This window comes from Asparagus officinalis, chromosome 1 (genome assembly GCF_001876935.1).
Source record: "Asparagus officinalis chromosome 1, Aspof.V1, whole genome shotgun sequence".
Lineage (NCBI taxonomy): Eukaryota > Viridiplantae > Streptophyta > Magnoliopsida > Asparagales > Asparagaceae > Asparagus > Asparagus officinalis.
This window is the reverse complement of record NC_033794.1, coordinates 7,457,839-7,474,713: the sequence shown is the minus strand read 5'-3', so window position 1 is coordinate 7,474,713 and position 16,875 is coordinate 7,457,839. Positions and strand designations below refer to the sequence as shown.

Below are 16,875 nucleotides of genomic sequence, written 5' to 3'. Positions count from 1 at the left end.
TCCAAGCTAAGAATTTTGCTTAGTCAGGACCTGAAAATTTTGGCTGGGCCAGCCCGACCCATTTGAAACAGGCCTAATCATAAGATAAGATTAAGTTTAGACTCATTTTTGCTTAAATGCACTAGAGTTAGTCTATCTAAGGGTGGATCTTAAAAAAACTATTTTAAGAGTAATAATTTAAACTCTAAAAAAATAGTTCAACGTTGGAAGCCATTCAGATCATGTATACATCCATCAAAACTATTTTTTTATACTTGTCAAATACACGCACTCATTAAATTTAGGTCGCACTTTAAATTGATTTTGTCTAAAACTGCTTTAGTTTGGACCCGACTCCTCCAGTCCATAACTAACCAAATTTAGAAAATCAAAATTAAACTTACAAGCAAACTAGGTTATTTCTTTCTAAAATTTTGCCAATCAACAAAACACTCTAAAAATTTAAACATGACCAGATTCTAAAGAGTTGTCGAACTGATCCTAACTAGAGTCAGAAGTCATTACAAGCTCAGGCAAGACAACGATAACCATTAAAAGTTGGTTAGATTAATCTGCACCATTATGACTTAATTATGAGTCATACATTTGATTCCCATAAATTTACTATTAACTAAAAAAATAAGTTATCTTTGTACATTTGTTTAAGTTTTAGGCTTATTCGGCCGTATGCTGGCCCAGCCTAGCTTGCATTTCATATTGGGCCAAATCGAGCAAAATTCCTATTGATGCGAACAGTGTTCTCGTCGGACTAATTCATATTGGTCCAATCCAGCAAACTTTCTGCTCCCAAGTCCACAAATTGCGAAGCTAAAATATCTTTGGGTATTTGCATATATACCCCTTAAAGCATTCGTATCTACAAACTTGCTTTCTAAATCTTACTATTTACAAACTAACCCCTCATGTCATCAATTTTGGAAAAATTACCCTCAAAACAATTAATCACCAAGTTAATAAGCTAATTCGCAAATAAATGTAAAAATTATTAACAAAATGCTCAAATATTTAGCACTAAGTTAATGATTTGTTGATTGGGTGGGTATCTTTTCACAAAGTTATGATTTAAGCCTTTGAGGAATTTGTTTGCCAAATACTAAGTTTTGGGAGGTATTTCTACAAATACCCTATGATGGCTAATGGGCATATATATATATATATATATTATATATATATATATATATATATATATATATATATATATATTATATATATATAAAATATATATATATATGAAAACTTGTATCAATCTTAAAAGTGGATAGGGAATAGTGTGTTCACAGCAAAGTTTTTAACCACTCAATATTACCTAGGGCATCCATGGTATTATATTAATAAATGTGTGGCTTACAAACTTAGTGCGACATCACACTATAAGTTGATAGTAGTCTTGATATATATATATATATATATATATATATATATATTACTATATATATATATATATATATATATAATATATATATATATATATATATATATATGAGCAAAAAATGGGTATGGCTTGGTACCAAGCGGCAAATTTTGTGCTTGGTAGTGCATGTGTCACATCCTCATCCACTCACTACCCATGTGATGTGGTCCCATATTTGAATGAGTGGAGGGGGATGTGCCACATCACTACCAAGCACAACTTATTGTGGCTTGGTACAAGCATACCCATATTGCTCTCTCTCTCTCTCTCTTTATATATAATATATATATATATATATATATATATATATATAATATATATATATATATATATATATATATATATATATATTAATATATATATATAATATATATATGGATTAATGTTTATCATTGTCAAGGAAGCGAGATTTCCCTTCATTATCAAGGAGGATTGTCAAGGAGGAGATTTCCCTCCTTGACAATGATGTGACGCAATCCCTATGATGGGGATATCTCTCTTCTACTTTATTCCCACCATGGGGATTGTGGCATAGGGGTGGCAAACGGTTCGGATATATCCGAACCGATCCGCATCCGTATCCGAACGGATGCAGATATGGTAAGCTAATTTTAAAATCGGACGGATACAGTTTCGGATACGGATCTGATTTCGGATTTTTTTCGGATACAGATTCGGATACGGATATAAAGGTTACGGATACGGATATTCGTAATATAATAATGATTCGGGTCGTATCCAAAGTTACAATTACAAACCCGTAACCGCTAACCCAAAACCCAACTTCAGCTAAAAACCCTAGCCTCATATCCCATTCCCATTCCTCCACTCAATTTCCAGCCTCCTCTGAAAATTCGTCAGATCCCGACAGTCTCGAGACTCCCGACCCGTCGCCGGCGTCATCTTCGTCGTTCGCCGGATCTTGCGTTGTTTTGTCCAGGCGTCGTCTTAGATCCTGTCTCGCCTTGTCTCGTCCACGCGTCGTCTTCGTCGGATCTCAATTCTGCTTCTATGGGCAATCTCAATTCTATTCGTGTTCATCTTCAACAAGAGAAGGGAGCTTCTTGCTGTAATCTTGGGCTTCACTCTCTACTAGGCATCCAACTTCTTCATCCGCTGCTCTCTCTCTAGATACCCTCTTTTCATCAACACCTCCGTCTCCTTGCTCCACTCCTTCATCACCTACGCTTCAGGTAATTTTTTTTTTGAAGTAAATAATTTAATTGGGACATGGGTTTGTGGGTACTTTGTGAAATTCGATGTTTGTGTCGATAATGGCGAGTTTTAGTGGGAGAAAAAAGAGATTTTGTGCCCTTTCGGTATGTGGGTAATTTGTAAAATTTGATATTGTTGTCTGTAAGAGGGGCTTATTGAGATTCGATATTGTTTTCGGTGTTATTGGAAATAATTTGGGGTGCTTTTGGGTTTGTGGGTAAATAGCATTTCAATGGAATAGCTGAAGGTTGCTTTGTGCCTGGAACCTTGAAAATTGCTTCTTTTTATGGTAATTTTGTATTTGGTTGTGTAGTTTAGGGTTTGTTGGATTCGTTTGAAGCTAATTGGAATATGGTTATAATGGTGGATTTTAGTTGATTTTTGGCACTTCTGAGTATGTAGCTAGCTGGGTTAGTCTTGCATGATATTGTTTTGTGCGATAGGGGCGTATGGAGATTTGAGACTGTTGTTAGGCTTGTCGAATAATTGCGGGGTTTGAGTCTGTGGCTAGATAGTATATCATTGGGTTTAAGTGCTTGGGGTGATGTAGTAGCTGGTCTTTTGATGCTTAGACTCATATTGGTGTTATGATGTATGGTGAAAAACAATTGAGGCTTTGTTCTAGCTGTCGTGTCTGTGTTATAATTCAATTTGATTTTCGGAGACTTTGTTGAGATAGGCTTGATTCAGTCATTTGGATGGGATTTCAGATGAATGAATGGTTAGGACGAGTGGTTGACATATAGTTGAGGCAGTGAAAAGGATATGAGTAATTTTGTAACTGTCTTTGGACTTGGTTGTTGTGTGTGTCTGCTGCCTGTTCTTAGAGGAGTCTTCTGTTTGCAATCTATTCTCAGAAACTTTTATATTATATTTCTGTAACCGTCTTCAAAAACTATCTATTACTATATAGAGTAATTCTAATTATGTGAATTAAGGAGAAGCTTACAACCACATACATTTACCTATTTGGTTGTAATTTATGGTTATGTGTACTAAATTACTAATTCATATCTGATTCATATCCATTTGTTGAATATCCGTTTATATCCGTGATCATATCCGATCCGATTCTCAAATATCTGAACCGTATCCGTTTCCGATAAGTGCGGATATGGTTAAGGTTTTTTCTTACCGAAGATGATCCGTATCCATTTATAAAAAGCGAATATGTATATGGTAAGTGTCATATCCGAACCGTATTCGCTCCAATAACACCCCTTGTCGCATCATTGTCAAAGAGGGAAATCCTCTCCTGGACAATGATACCCATTACTCTCTCTCTCTCTCTCTCTCTATATATATATATATATATATATATATATATATAAAAAAAACCCTGATTTCCTCCTTATTTTCTCTCTCCTAGGGTCTTTCGTTTCCCTTTCCTCTTTCGTAGTCTTTTTATGTTCCAATCGCTGCTCTTTCGGATTCGCTTGGTGCAGGTTGGGAACGGCTCAATCTAATTCCGATCCGATAAGATTCAATCCTGCCCGTCCATCTCGAGGCCCAGTTCCTGCCGTGCATCAAGTGAATTCGAAAGAGTCCGATGAAATCGCGATCAGATCTCAATTGGTAACACTTCAATTGTTCCTACGACGTATTTCTATATTTTTCGCTAATTACTTTTTTGATGCTTTGTCTTGTGTTCAGTCCTTTTTTATTATTGAATCTTTTACCTTCGTACAAATTAATTTTTATGTTGATTGGATGATTAAAGCACTCTACTTAGCTTCGAGCATAACTGAGAGTATGATTTGGCTGTTATTTGTAATAAGAATTTTACTTATATTATTGCGATTAGTTTAAACCAAAAGGTAGTATACACAGTAAAAGATAACGATGCGTGTTTGTGTAATTAATTTTACCTCTCAAGTTCTGCGCGCTTTGTCTGGGTATTTTCTCTCTGAATGTTGTTAGGAAATCATCTGTAGTAGAATAGTATACACAAAGTAAAAGATAACGATGCGTGTTTGTGTAATTAATTTTACCTCTCAAGTTCTGCGCACTTTGTCTAGGTATTTTCTCTCTGAATGTTGTTAGGAAATCATATGTAGTAGAATATGAAGCTTGGCTTGTATTGGACTGATTGTTTGTACCCCCGCGAGTGGCCCAAGGGTTTGCTGTTGGGGCCTTGGATTCGGGGGTCCAATGATGAACTGTTGTCTATGTCACCCTTGTCTTCAACATTCATTCGATAAGTATTGCATGTCTCGTGCTATTCACTTGGGCCTGGGCGGCATGGAGGACACGGTGGCTTTGAGGTTTTCCTTTGTTAGTTCAATCAGCATTGGTATTGGGATATGGGGTTTTGGGCCCCCACCATAGATGGCAGCGTGCCGCCGCGTAGTAGGCTGTGCTCCCTTGTGGTGGCATAACTTAGATGCTAAATCTTGTTCCTCTGTGGTTGGTGCTCGAACGTTGAATTCCAAATACCTGACTGATGCCCCCCAGAGAAAAATTCTCTGTGAGAATGAATCTCTGCTGTTATTGTGGATGATGAAATTAATATGGTACAAGCACTGAAATATCTATACTCTTCAAGTAAAACAACTGACAACATTTGCAGGATTGCAACCTAGGGGAGCACTGATGACTTGAACAGAGCTGATGTTATTATTGGTTTTGGTCCTTGATATCGCCATCCAAGGCTGAACCTATGTTCTCTTAACAAGGATTATACATAAAGCCTGATTTTTGACAGAATAAAATGTGGAACTTAAAATGATAGGGTTTGCTTGCAGTTCACGATCAAAAAGGTTTTGCATATGACAGAAACATTAGCTACCGCTTTGTGTCATTTTCCTGTGAACTGCTAGCCATAATACAATAAAATAACAGGGAAAAACGAATGGACCATGGAAGAGGGATGGATTTGTTGGAGCGATGTAAGGCAATCCTCAGGATCCAAAAACTTCGCCGGTTTGTATCCTACACAGGCTTCTACTGCTTTGCCACCCTCATCACCTATGCCTACACCAGCAACACGTATGTTCCCTCAGTTTGGAAACTTCTCCCTCATTCTAGAAACTTCCAGAACCGTTGATATCCTTATGATTTCTAATTTTCATAGACTGGTTGCAGGACTAGGGCTGGCATGTCGAGGGCTGATCAGTTCTATGCCTCGTACCCTGCTGGTACAGAGCTCCTCACCGACACTGCTAAGGTTTGTTCCCTTCTTCTTCCTCCTCTTTTTCATTTCAAATTAGTTAAGATTGATGAATTGATTAAAAGGGAAAATTGCACATAACCCCCCATATCTATACCTTCAGCTGCATTAGCCCAATCTCCATCAGCAGCAGGAACAAATCTTTCAATTGCGGAGCCTAATTTTATAGAGGGAGCTCTTTCGAATGAGTCTCCATGAAGAAGCATACGTTACTCAGAAGACTCAATGGAAAAATGAGTTGAGAGGGGTTTAGTGCAACTGAAAGTGTAGTGATGGGGTTAAGTGCAATTTGCCCTTAATTAAATACCGATTTGGACTAATTGTTGCCTAGCCCTTTATGAATTTAGTTTGAGAATTGGAGACTTGTCGGTATTAAACTAGTAATTTCTTATGTATTTTTGAATTTATTAGGAGTAATGAAATGTTAGAGTTGGTTTAATTATGTTATTTAGAGCTTGCTTTTAAGGAAAGTTAATGTGAACGACAGTTGTACAAGGCAGCTCTTGGTAATTGTTTCGAAGAGGAAGATTGGGGACCGATAGAGTTCTCTATAATGGCGAAGCATTTTGAACGCCAAGGCAAACCTCCATATGCATACCATGCTGTAAGTTAACTATTCTTTCGTAAATTATGCTTTTCTGCGTCCTACATATAGTATTCATTTGTTTAAACATATTTGATATATTTATTTTCATCACATTGAATCGGTTCTAGGCATTTCCTGTGCATTTTGTATAAACCAGATACTTGTTAGGACACTGCATTGGTGTTATATAAAGTGCATGATCGCTCAAACAAATCCGCTCTTTTCCTGCTCCCTACAGATGAATGCTTTGGTTCTATTCTGATATTTTTTAACTGCTTGTTAATATTCCAGCAATACATGGCCCATCTTCTTTCTCATGGACAGCTCGACGACGGAAGTGGGTAGAAATTTGTGCCGATAGAGCAAATTTGCCAAGCTTCTCTTCAAAATCTATGGCAGTTCTGCACTATGTCGAAGTTTTTGAAGGCCTTGTTAATTTTCTTGGTACCTTTCTTATTGAAGCCCGGACAGTGTAAGGAAATGAACTCATTCTGGACGAAAGCTTAACCCTTATTATTATTATTATTATTATTATTATTTCATATTTCTGTTCGCCAAAGGAGGCTGATACTGTTGACATAACACCAGAGTTTATTTTTTTGGTTTTGCGCTTAATCATCTGGTATAATCAGGAATGGCTTTACCATCTAGTCAACAAGCCTTACGTGTATTGTTATGATGAAGACGAAAATGTGGTGCAAAGAATAGCTCATTGCAAAGTTCTGAAAGAATTTATTTCGAGCAGAATATGTATTTTGTTTCAGACAAAGTTTGCAGAGAAGAGGGGAAAAAAGATTAAGGAGTGATTTGCAGATAACCTCTCTTATCTGTTTTTATCTATTCTTTATGTTTTTAGAAAAGTATGAACAAAAAAGAGAAGCATAGACGTCTCTATTTTCTTCATTACAAACATGCAATTCGACTCCCTTCAGCACTTCAACATGCAGCTTGGATCTCATACTTCGAATGCCCTAAGGGGGTGTTAATGGTTGGGACAAATTGGGGTCAAGAGGAAAAATTGTCCCAATGGAATAATTTTATCCTTTTGAGATATTTCGAGTGGGGTAAAATGGGATAAGTGAGATAATGGAACAATTTGAGCATTTGATTTGATAATTTATGTGGGATAATTGATGATGTGGTACCTTATGAAAATATAATTTTTATCTATTAATTACTTCTAAATTAACTTATCCAATTGATTTAGTATATTATTATAATATAAACATTATTTTACTTTAAAATAAAATATAATATGTTGTACTATAATTACTAATTAATACTATTAATTATTATATTACATTACATTATATTATATTAGCATGCTATACTATATAATAATTAATATAATATAAGATCAACATATTTAATATAATATATTATTTTATTTATACATAAATATAATATGTTATACTATAATTACTAATTAATATTATTAGTTATTATATTATAATGTAGGCGTCTAAAAATGCTGATAGATATCCAAATACAGCTCAAGACAAAAAGAAGATAATGAATGTCAGAGAGGATCATCCAAAGATCAAAAGAACACAAGAAACAACCTTAAGCTGTCTCGAAAATCCCGAGACAGTCAAGACTGTCTCGCGTGGCGCTCGCACGCGAGACAGTGTTGACTGTCTCGCACGCAAGACAGTTCTGAAGAGTTCAGAAACTGCTGAGGAATGTGCATGAGACGTGGCCATTAACTGTTAAAGAACGTGGAAGACGTTGATGGCGAGAATCTCGTTGATAACTACCTAAATAACGATATCTAAAACGTAGGAGAGTAGTTACAAAACCGTCGGGCAGTTTAGGCTTTCCGAGACAGTCATGGCTGTCTCAGAAGCCGAGACAGTCACAACTGTCTCGGCCGCCGAGACAGTCACGACTGTCTCGAAAACACAATTTCCCCCATGATCTCCTGATTTCAGTTATACTTTCCAGAGGCTATAAATACCCCCCGTGATCATTTTTGAGGAGGATCCAAGAGCAGAGAGCATAAAGCATAGAGTTATTATTGAAGCAATTGATCAGAGATTTTCAAAAGGCTTGAGTGAATTTTAAGAGTTCATCTTCTTTCAACAATTGGGAGATTCCTTAAGATGTAAGCGTTGACTTGTTCTTGAGAAGTGTGTTCATCTTACTTCGATAAGATATTCACTGACTCTATTCTTGTTCCTAAACGAAAGAAGAATCCCCAAAGCCTTCACAATTCAATCAGAATTCGTGATTTGATGGTCCACGGGCTAACGCACCCCCGGCAAAGGCGAAGATCCCACAAAAGCAGGAGTTGATAAACAATTTCTGTGTTATTTTCTAAAGAAATTGTAACTTTTTCTTTTTGTTGTGTAATAATTATTATATTATATTATAATAGTATGTCATATATATAATAACTAATATAATATATAAACAATGTATTTAATATAATATCTAATTTAATATATTAGATCAGAGTCATAGGTTAAAATTTACCGCATAAAATATAATAATATTTTTTATTCAATATAATATTATTTAAAATACTATATTGTAATTAAAATATAGTATAATATTATAATTTCTGTGTTATTTTCTAAAGAAATTGTAACTTTTTCTTTTTGTTGTGTAATTCATTGTAAGCGACTAAAATTTTAATGGATTCCATAATGAAAACAATTTCCGACGAAAACATATATTACATTATATTAGTATGCTACATTATATAATAATTGATATAATATATGAACAATATATTTAATATAATACTTTAATAATATATTATTTAATTTAATATATTATAATATAGTATCATAGGCATATAATGCTACTATAAAAAATACTAAATATTTTACTTTATTATCATAGGATATTAGATGATAATTACAATAATATATATTAAAAGGTATCATGTTATAGTATTAATATATTATATCTATTTAAACTATTATAGTTATATATTATATTATATCATAAATATTTTATTAATATTAGTAACTTATTATATTATATTTAATAGTATGTCATAGTATATAATAACACTAATATAACTATTTATAACAATGTACTTTATATAATACTCTAATTTAATATATTAGCATCAGAGTCCAGTAGGGTTAAAATTTACCGCATAAAACTATATAATATTTTGATTCAATATATTTATTTAAACAATACTATATCTGTAATTAAAATATAGTATAATATTATATGATAATTACTATGATATATAAAAAATATCTAAAATGTACTATATTATAGTACAATAATATTTATTATATTAATTTAATTTAATATAATATAATCACATAACATGATTTATATTATATTATATTTTATAATTAAATGTAATATACTAATATATTTATTAATTTTAATAAGTTATATTATATTATACTATATTATTATATTAGTTTAATATAATACACTATAATATAATTGCTACAATAAAATATCAACTACAATTAATATAATATATTATATAATAATATATGTTATTAAAATATTATATAATATTATAATAAATATGTTGTACTATATATAATATATATAATATAGTATGTGATATTGCATAATAATATACAATAAATATCATAAAATAAATTATACATATAAATTAAACTATGATAATATTTTATTTTATTACATGATAATATAATATAATATATTGAATATATTATTACTTTATATTTTATATATCATGTCATATATTTATAATATAATTAGCATGTATTAGTAAAGTAATACAAAAAGGTTTGAAAATTATCTCAATTGCCTTCAAAGTGGAACAAAATTGTTCCAATATGGAGGATGAGATAAAATTTTTTACTATTGGGACAAAAATTTTATATATTAGTGGGGTAATTTTATCCCAAGTGGTGAAATTGTTTCACTAGTATTCCAAAAAACCAATAACACATAAATGTAATATCATTGTTCCATTGTCCCAACGAATAACACCATGAAATAGAATCCCTAAAAGTATCCAATTATCCCCCCAAATGTCCCAATGAATAACCCCCTAAGCTCAATTTTGAAGTTAATCGACATGAATTATTCGTCAAAAACTTGCTCTTTATAGCCCAAAAGACTTTGCATCATTGACGTGCCTCATCAGTTTATATAATGTCCGTGGTTCATGCAACAACTCGTACCGCCTTAACTGCTCGAAATCTAGACAAGAACTTAAAAAATGAAGAAGATAAAATTCGACGTTCTGAGACTTGAGAAATTTGATGGAAACAGATTTCGGATTCTGGAAAATGCAGATAGAGGATTATCTGTATCAGAAAAATCTGTATCAACCACTATCGGGGAAGAAGCCAGATTCTATGAAGGAAGAAGAGTGGAACCTTCTAGATAGACAAGCCCTCGGAGTTATCAGATTGACGTTGACTCGCAATGTTGCGTTCAACATAGCAAAGGAGAAGACCACGGCAGGTCTTATGGCAGCTCTCTCAAATATGTATGAGAAGCCATCAACCGCGAACAAAGTTCATTTGATGCGGCGGTTATTCAATCTAAAAATGGCGGAAGGCGCGTCAGTAGCACAACACCTCAATGAACTTAATACGGTTACAACCCAATTGAGTTCAGTTGAGATTGAGTTTGATGAAGAAGTTCGGGCGTTGATATTGTTGTCTTCCCTACCAGAGAGTTGGAACGCTACAGTCACAGCTGTGAGTAGCTCGTCGGGAAACAGTAAGTTGAAGTTCGACGACGTTCGTGATTTGGTTCTCAGTGAGGAGATCCGACGAAGAGAAACGGGTGAAGCTACAACCTCTTCAGTATTGAATACAGAGTCAAGAGGTAGAAATTCAACCAGAGGAAACGGACGAGGAAAATCAAACTACAGAGGTAGATCAAAGGACAGGAGGTCCAAATCAAGGAATCCAAGCTACAGCTCGAAGGCTATCGAGTGTTGGAATTGTGGAAAGACCGGGCATTACAAGAATCAGTGCAAGAGTGCACAGAGAGAGAAGGAGGCGAAGGCAGAGGTGAATGTCACCTCCACTTCAGGAGGAGACGACGCATTGATATGCTCTTTGGAGAGCAAGGAGGAATCTTGGGTGTTAGATTCAGGAGCGTCGTTCCACGCTACTTCTCAGAAAGAATTCTTCAAGAAGTATACTCCCGGAAATCTTGGATACGTATATCTTGGTGATGATCAACCATGTGCTATTGTGGGCAAAGGCGTGGTGAAAATTAAGTTGAACGGGTCAGTATGGGAGCTGAAGGATGTCAGGCATATTCCCGACCTGAGAAAGAATTTAATATCCGTAGGCCAGTTGGCTGGCGAAGGATATACCACGACCTTCCATGGAGATGATTGGAAGATCTCAAAGGGCGCAATGACAATTGCCCGAGGCAAGAAGACTGGTACCCTGTATATGACAGCAGGTGCACGTTGTTCGATCTCAGTTGCAACTAGCAATGAGACCTCAAAGCTGTGGCACCAGAGACTCGGTCATATGAGTGAAAAGGGGATGAAAATCATGCACACAAAGGGGAAACTCCCAGGACTGCAGTCAGTGGAGATGGATATGTGTGAAGAATGTATACTTGGAAAGCAGAAGAGAGTCAGCTTTCAGACAAGTGGCAGAACCCCCAGGAAGCAGAAGCTAGAGCTCGTTCACTCAGATGTGTGGGGACCAACAACCACCGCGTCCATTGGTGGAAAACACTACTTCGTGACTTTTATCGATGATCACTCTCAGAAAGTGTGGGTCTACTTTCTGAAGCATAAGTCAGAAGTATTTGAGGCTTTCAGGAGATGGAAAGCTATGGTCGAGAATGAGACCGGTCTGAGAATAAAGAAGCTCAGGACCGACAATGGCGGTGAGTATGAAGACACCGGATTCAAGAAGTTCTGCTATGAGCACGGGATCAGAATGGAGAGAACCGTGCCCGGCACGCCTCAGCAAAATGGTGTAGCTGAGCGGATGAACCGAACATTGACAGAGAGAGCCAGAAGCATTCGGGTACAGTCAGGCCTACCGAAGCAGTTCTGGGCAGAAGCGGTCAACACAGCAGCTTACTTGATCAACCGAGGTCCATCGGTTCCATTGGAGCACAGAATACCAGAGGAGGTATGGTACGGAAAGGAGGTAAAACTCTCACATCTTAAAGTTTTCGGTTGTGTAGCTTACGTGCATATTAGTGATCAAGGCAGGAATAAGCTTGATCCCAAGTCAAAGAAATGCACTTTCATCGGCTATGGTGAAGATGAGTTCGGCTACCGCATTTGGGACAACGAAAACAAGAAAGTGATCAGGAGCAGAGATGTGATATTCAACGAGAAGGTGATGTACAAGGACATGCACAAGACAGATGACTCAGAGAGCGAGTCAATATTTGTAGATGCAGATGATGTCCCGAGTAACCTCTCGGAAGAACCCAATGCAGAGGGTCCTCAGCAAGAAGAGCCTGTTGGACAAGATGGTGCGCAGGAGCCCGACGCACCAGCTCCGATATTAAGAAGATCTTCTCGTCCTCCTGTACCCAACAGGAGATACATGAACTATCTGTTGTTGACAGATGGTGGGGAGCCTGAAAGCTTTGATGAAGCTTGTCAGTGTGGAGATGCGAGCAAGTGGGAGCTTGCAATGAAAGATGAGATGAAGTCTCTCATATCAAACCAGACGTGGGAACTAGCTGAGTTGCCCACGGGTAAGAAGGCACTCCACAACAAATGGGTGTACCGGGTGAAAGAGGAGCAGGATGGTTCCAGAAGATATAAAGCCCGGCTAGTTGTCAAAGGTTTCCAGCAGAAGGAAGGAATTGACTACACCGATATTTTCGCTCCCGTGGTGAAGCTAAATACTATCAGGACCGTGATGAGTATTGTAGCAATTGAAGATCTTCATCTCGAGCAGTTAGACGTGAAGACGGCGTTTCTTCACGGAGATCTAGAAGAGGAGATATACATGCACCAGCCAGAAGGTTTCTCAGAAGAAAAGAAGAAAAAGAACCTGGTGTGCAGACTCAAGAAGAGCTTGTATGGCCTGAAACAAGCCCCAAGACAGTGGTACAGAAAGTTTGACGGCTTCATGCACAAGGAAGGTTTCCAGAAGTGCAACGCCGACCACTGTTGCTACTTCAAAAGATATCAGTCCAGCTATATCATCCTACTGCTGTATGTTGATGATATGTTGGTTGCAGGAGCAGATATGGAGGATATCAAGAGTTTGAAGCAGCAGCTGTCAAAGGAGTTTGACATGAAGGACTTGGGTCCAGCGAAGAAGATCCTTGGAATGCAAATCACGAGAGATAAGAAGAGAGGTCTCTTGCAGTTATCTCAGACGGAGTACATCAACCGTGTTTTGCAGAGATTCAACATGGGCGACGCCAAGCCTGTGAGCACACCCTTGGCCAGTCATTTTCGCTTATCGAAGGATCAGTCTCCTCAGTCAGAAGAAGAGAAAGAGAGTATGGCTCAGGTACCTTACGCCTCAGCTATCGGAAGCTTGATGTACGCTATGGTCTGTACGAGACCAGACATTGGCCATACAGTGGGAGTGGTCAGCCGGTTTATGTCGAATCCAGGAAAAGCTCATTGGGAAGCGGTCAAGTGGATTCTGAGATATCTACGAGGCACCACACAGAAGTGTTTGCACTTTGGTAAGGGAGAGGTAGAAGTGCAAGGGTACGTAGATGCAGACTTCGGCGGCGAAGTTGATCACCGAAGAAGCACCACCGGCTATGTATTCACCGTTGGAACTACAGCTGTTAGTTGGATGTCACAGGTACAGAAGATCGTTACCCTATCCACTACAGAAGCTGAGTACGTTGCAGTGACTGAAGCCAGTAAAGAGATGATATGGCTTCAAGGTTTGTTGACAGAGCTGGGATTCAAACAGGAGAAGAATGTTTTGCACAGTGATAGCCAGAGTGCGATACACTTGGCGAAGAATTCAGCATTTCATTCTAGAACGAAGCATATTGCGCTTCGGTACCACTTCATCAGATCCCTGTTGGAAGATGACGTGTTGAAACTGGAAAAGATTCCAGGAAGTAAGAATCCAGCAGACGATGATGCAGGCGAAGACGGCGAACGCCATCCTTCGGTGAACGCACACTTCGGCGAACGCAGAGTTGGGCGAACGCACCCTTCGAAGTCTGCGTTCGACCCCCCCATTCGAGCTCTGCGTTTTTCGACCTCTGCGTTCGCCCCCCTTCTTTTGGCGTCCGCGGGTCGCTGGCGACAGGCTGTCGCCAGCTCATCCCCTCATCGCATATTTAAACCCCCCGCTAGGGTTTCGGTGGTCGTAGCTTTTTACCCCTCCTCCGATTTTTCTTCTGGCGGCGACCAAGAACGCAGCAGCGTTCCCATCTCCAGCGCTCAATTGATTTTGAGGGGAGATTAAGAAAAAGATTTAAGGAGAGAGAGGAATATAAAAAGGGGTTTTTATAGTGGGTTATTCATTTGTTCTCAAGTGAAAATTGAAAGGGTTCATACCCTTTGATTATTAACACTGTAGCTACAGTGTTTATCTGAGAAATCTCAGTTTTGAGATACGCTCCTAAATTGTAATTTCTTGTTTAATTAATAAGAAATTATCTGTGTGGCTCCCGAGGACGTAGGCAGTTGCCGAACCTCGTTAAATCTTGGTGTACTTTTTCTATACTGCGTTTCTGTTGCATTAGGGGTTTAGGCGTTAAATTCCCAACACATGCAACAACTCGTACCGCCTTAACTGCTCGAAATCTAGACAAGAACTTAAAAAATGAAGAAGATAAAATTCGACGTTCTGATAAAATGTCAATAGAGATGTATGAAACAACCATGACGAGCAGACTTCCAATAATCAAAACAAATGAAAACTGGATGCAGACGCACTGAGAATGTATCACAGAAAACGTTACTTCTTCTCTTGAACTATTATTACACGCACCAATTGTTCGAAATCATCATCATCATCATTAAGTTGTATAAATACAGAAATATCATTCCGATTTGGCTGGCTCAGCCCGATATCAGAATTGTGCTAATACAAGGACTTAGGCAGCTTCAAGCATACAATCTGGAGCCTTGATAGTATTTATAGGTCACTTCCAATCCAGAAGACCAGAGAAAAACATCCCACGTCTGTAATTTTTTATCGTCAGGTCAGGCTAGTGAAGCTACCTTTTGGATCAGCTCCTCGGCTGCCTCTTCTGCTTGTTCCAAAATCGACTCTTCCTGCAGTTTACCAGGGTACCATAATTTGTGTTAGAAAATTAATGAGTTATGAAAAATGAAATGCAGAAATTAGAAGCCAACACTCTGACGGAAACATGCATGTCTTCAAGTAGGATATACATTAACACTTTTATGGGGAACATTCAGAAAGTTCAATATCGGATTTAAACTCGATAAAACAGGTAAGACTTGCTCACTGACCAGAGATCCGCGAATCAGAACACAAGCAATTTTTATTATTTCGAATAACTTTAGTTGATATTTTGTATCCATAAAAATATTTTAGTCCAAGAGTCACTGCGACGGTAGACTAAAGGTGCGCAATTTTATAGAGCTGGCTGAATCAGAAGTCATGGAAGATATACTTCGTTATAAATCAATAATTCGTAAAGTATGTTGAAAATAATTAAGATAATGTTTCCCTACNNNNCAAAAATAATAAGTAATTAAAATAATTTGCTTCTGCATACTTACTGCATCATGTTAGGGAGGGTATAACATCAATTGTGTGCTTAAGTCCGTTAAAAATATTTAAGATAGTATTTCCCAACAGAAATTTTAAGTAATAAAAATAATTTGCTTTCTGCATACTTACTGCATTCTCTTTTCTTTCTTTAACAACTACACACTGTGAACCACTGATGCTTGCACTCTTCAACAAACTACGAGCACTAGAATTTGGTCTATTGATGCCACTTTCTGTTTCCTGCACTTGTTCTGAACCCTCGCCTAGCTGTGTCTTTGAAGGACTTCCAGAGGTGGCATGATCATCGGAAACTCCTTCATGGGCTTCATCTTTTTGTACAATTACCCTCTCCCTAAATAAGGAGCAAGCAAAATCACACATGTCAATGAAATACAACATGAAATATTGATAAGCTTTGACATGCTTTTCTTAACATGACTACAAATAAGCTAGCTACCTGACGAAGATTAAGATGCAAGTCATGAAATTTAACTTTGAAACCATTTCTGAGTTTTGCTATACTATTCTTGCCGGATTGAGTGTACTGTCTAAGTACCGAAGTAGCACACTAGCTGGACAAGCTAGTATTTGTACCTTAAACAGGTGACAGATTGATTTTATAGTCTGTTTTCATCTAATTCCCAAGTAAAACATAGCACAAAAATAGCATTAACTTCTATAAGTATATATGATTTGCATATGTATCAGCTGGGCCTGGGTGTAGCCTCCCACTTAAATTGTGAATATCAAAAAATAGTGGACAATTTTTAGGTTCTAACTCTGTAGAGAGGACATTAACATATAAATAAAAGGCAAGCAAGTTTATATGCTATCAGATACATTAAGATGTCTTTCTCTACTGAATTGC

The 16,875-nt window shown here is 37.1% G+C and overlaps 2 protein-coding genes across 4 annotated transcripts in view; one reads left to right on the top strand and one right to left on the bottom strand.

Moving 5' to 3' along the window:
• Positions 2,230 to 7,122, top strand: LOC109847890. 3 transcript variants are annotated; one of them, XM_020417122.1, is made up of 6 exons: positions 2,230 to 2,604; positions 5,196 to 5,385; positions 5,468 to 5,614; positions 5,711 to 5,792; positions 6,283 to 6,399; positions 6,673 to 7,122. In XM_020417122.1, exons 2-6 carry the CDS (start codon positions 5,351 to 5,353, stop codon positions 6,724 to 6,726), a joined length of 435 nt encoding a protein of 144 aa, XP_020272711.1. In that variant the 5' UTR covers positions 2,230 to 2,604; positions 5,196 to 5,350; the 3' UTR covers positions 6,727 to 7,122. The 3 variants fall into 3 exon arrangements, with proteins under 3 accessions (XP_020272711.1, XP_020272725.1, XP_020272718.1); XM_020417129.1 differs by lacking the exon at positions 5,196 to 5,385 and adding an exon at positions 4,072 to 4,201 and having other exon boundaries at positions 2,231 to 2,604; XM_020417136.1 differs by lacking the exon at positions 5,196 to 5,385.
• LOC109847884 (mitogen-activated protein kinase 16-like) overlaps positions 15,206 to 16,875 on the bottom strand; it is a 5,708-nt gene continuing 4,038 nt past the window's right edge. Inside the window, exons 10-11 of the mRNA XM_020417115.1 lie at positions 16,137 to 16,359; positions 15,206 to 15,541 (exon numbers count right to left, since the gene is read on the bottom strand). Of these exons, the coding sequence (XP_020272704.1) occupies positions 15,470 to 15,541; positions 16,137 to 16,359 (295 nt within the window). The 3' untranslated portion in view covers positions 15,206 to 15,469. The remainder of the gene's footprint in view (positions 15,542 to 16,136; positions 16,360 to 16,875) is intronic.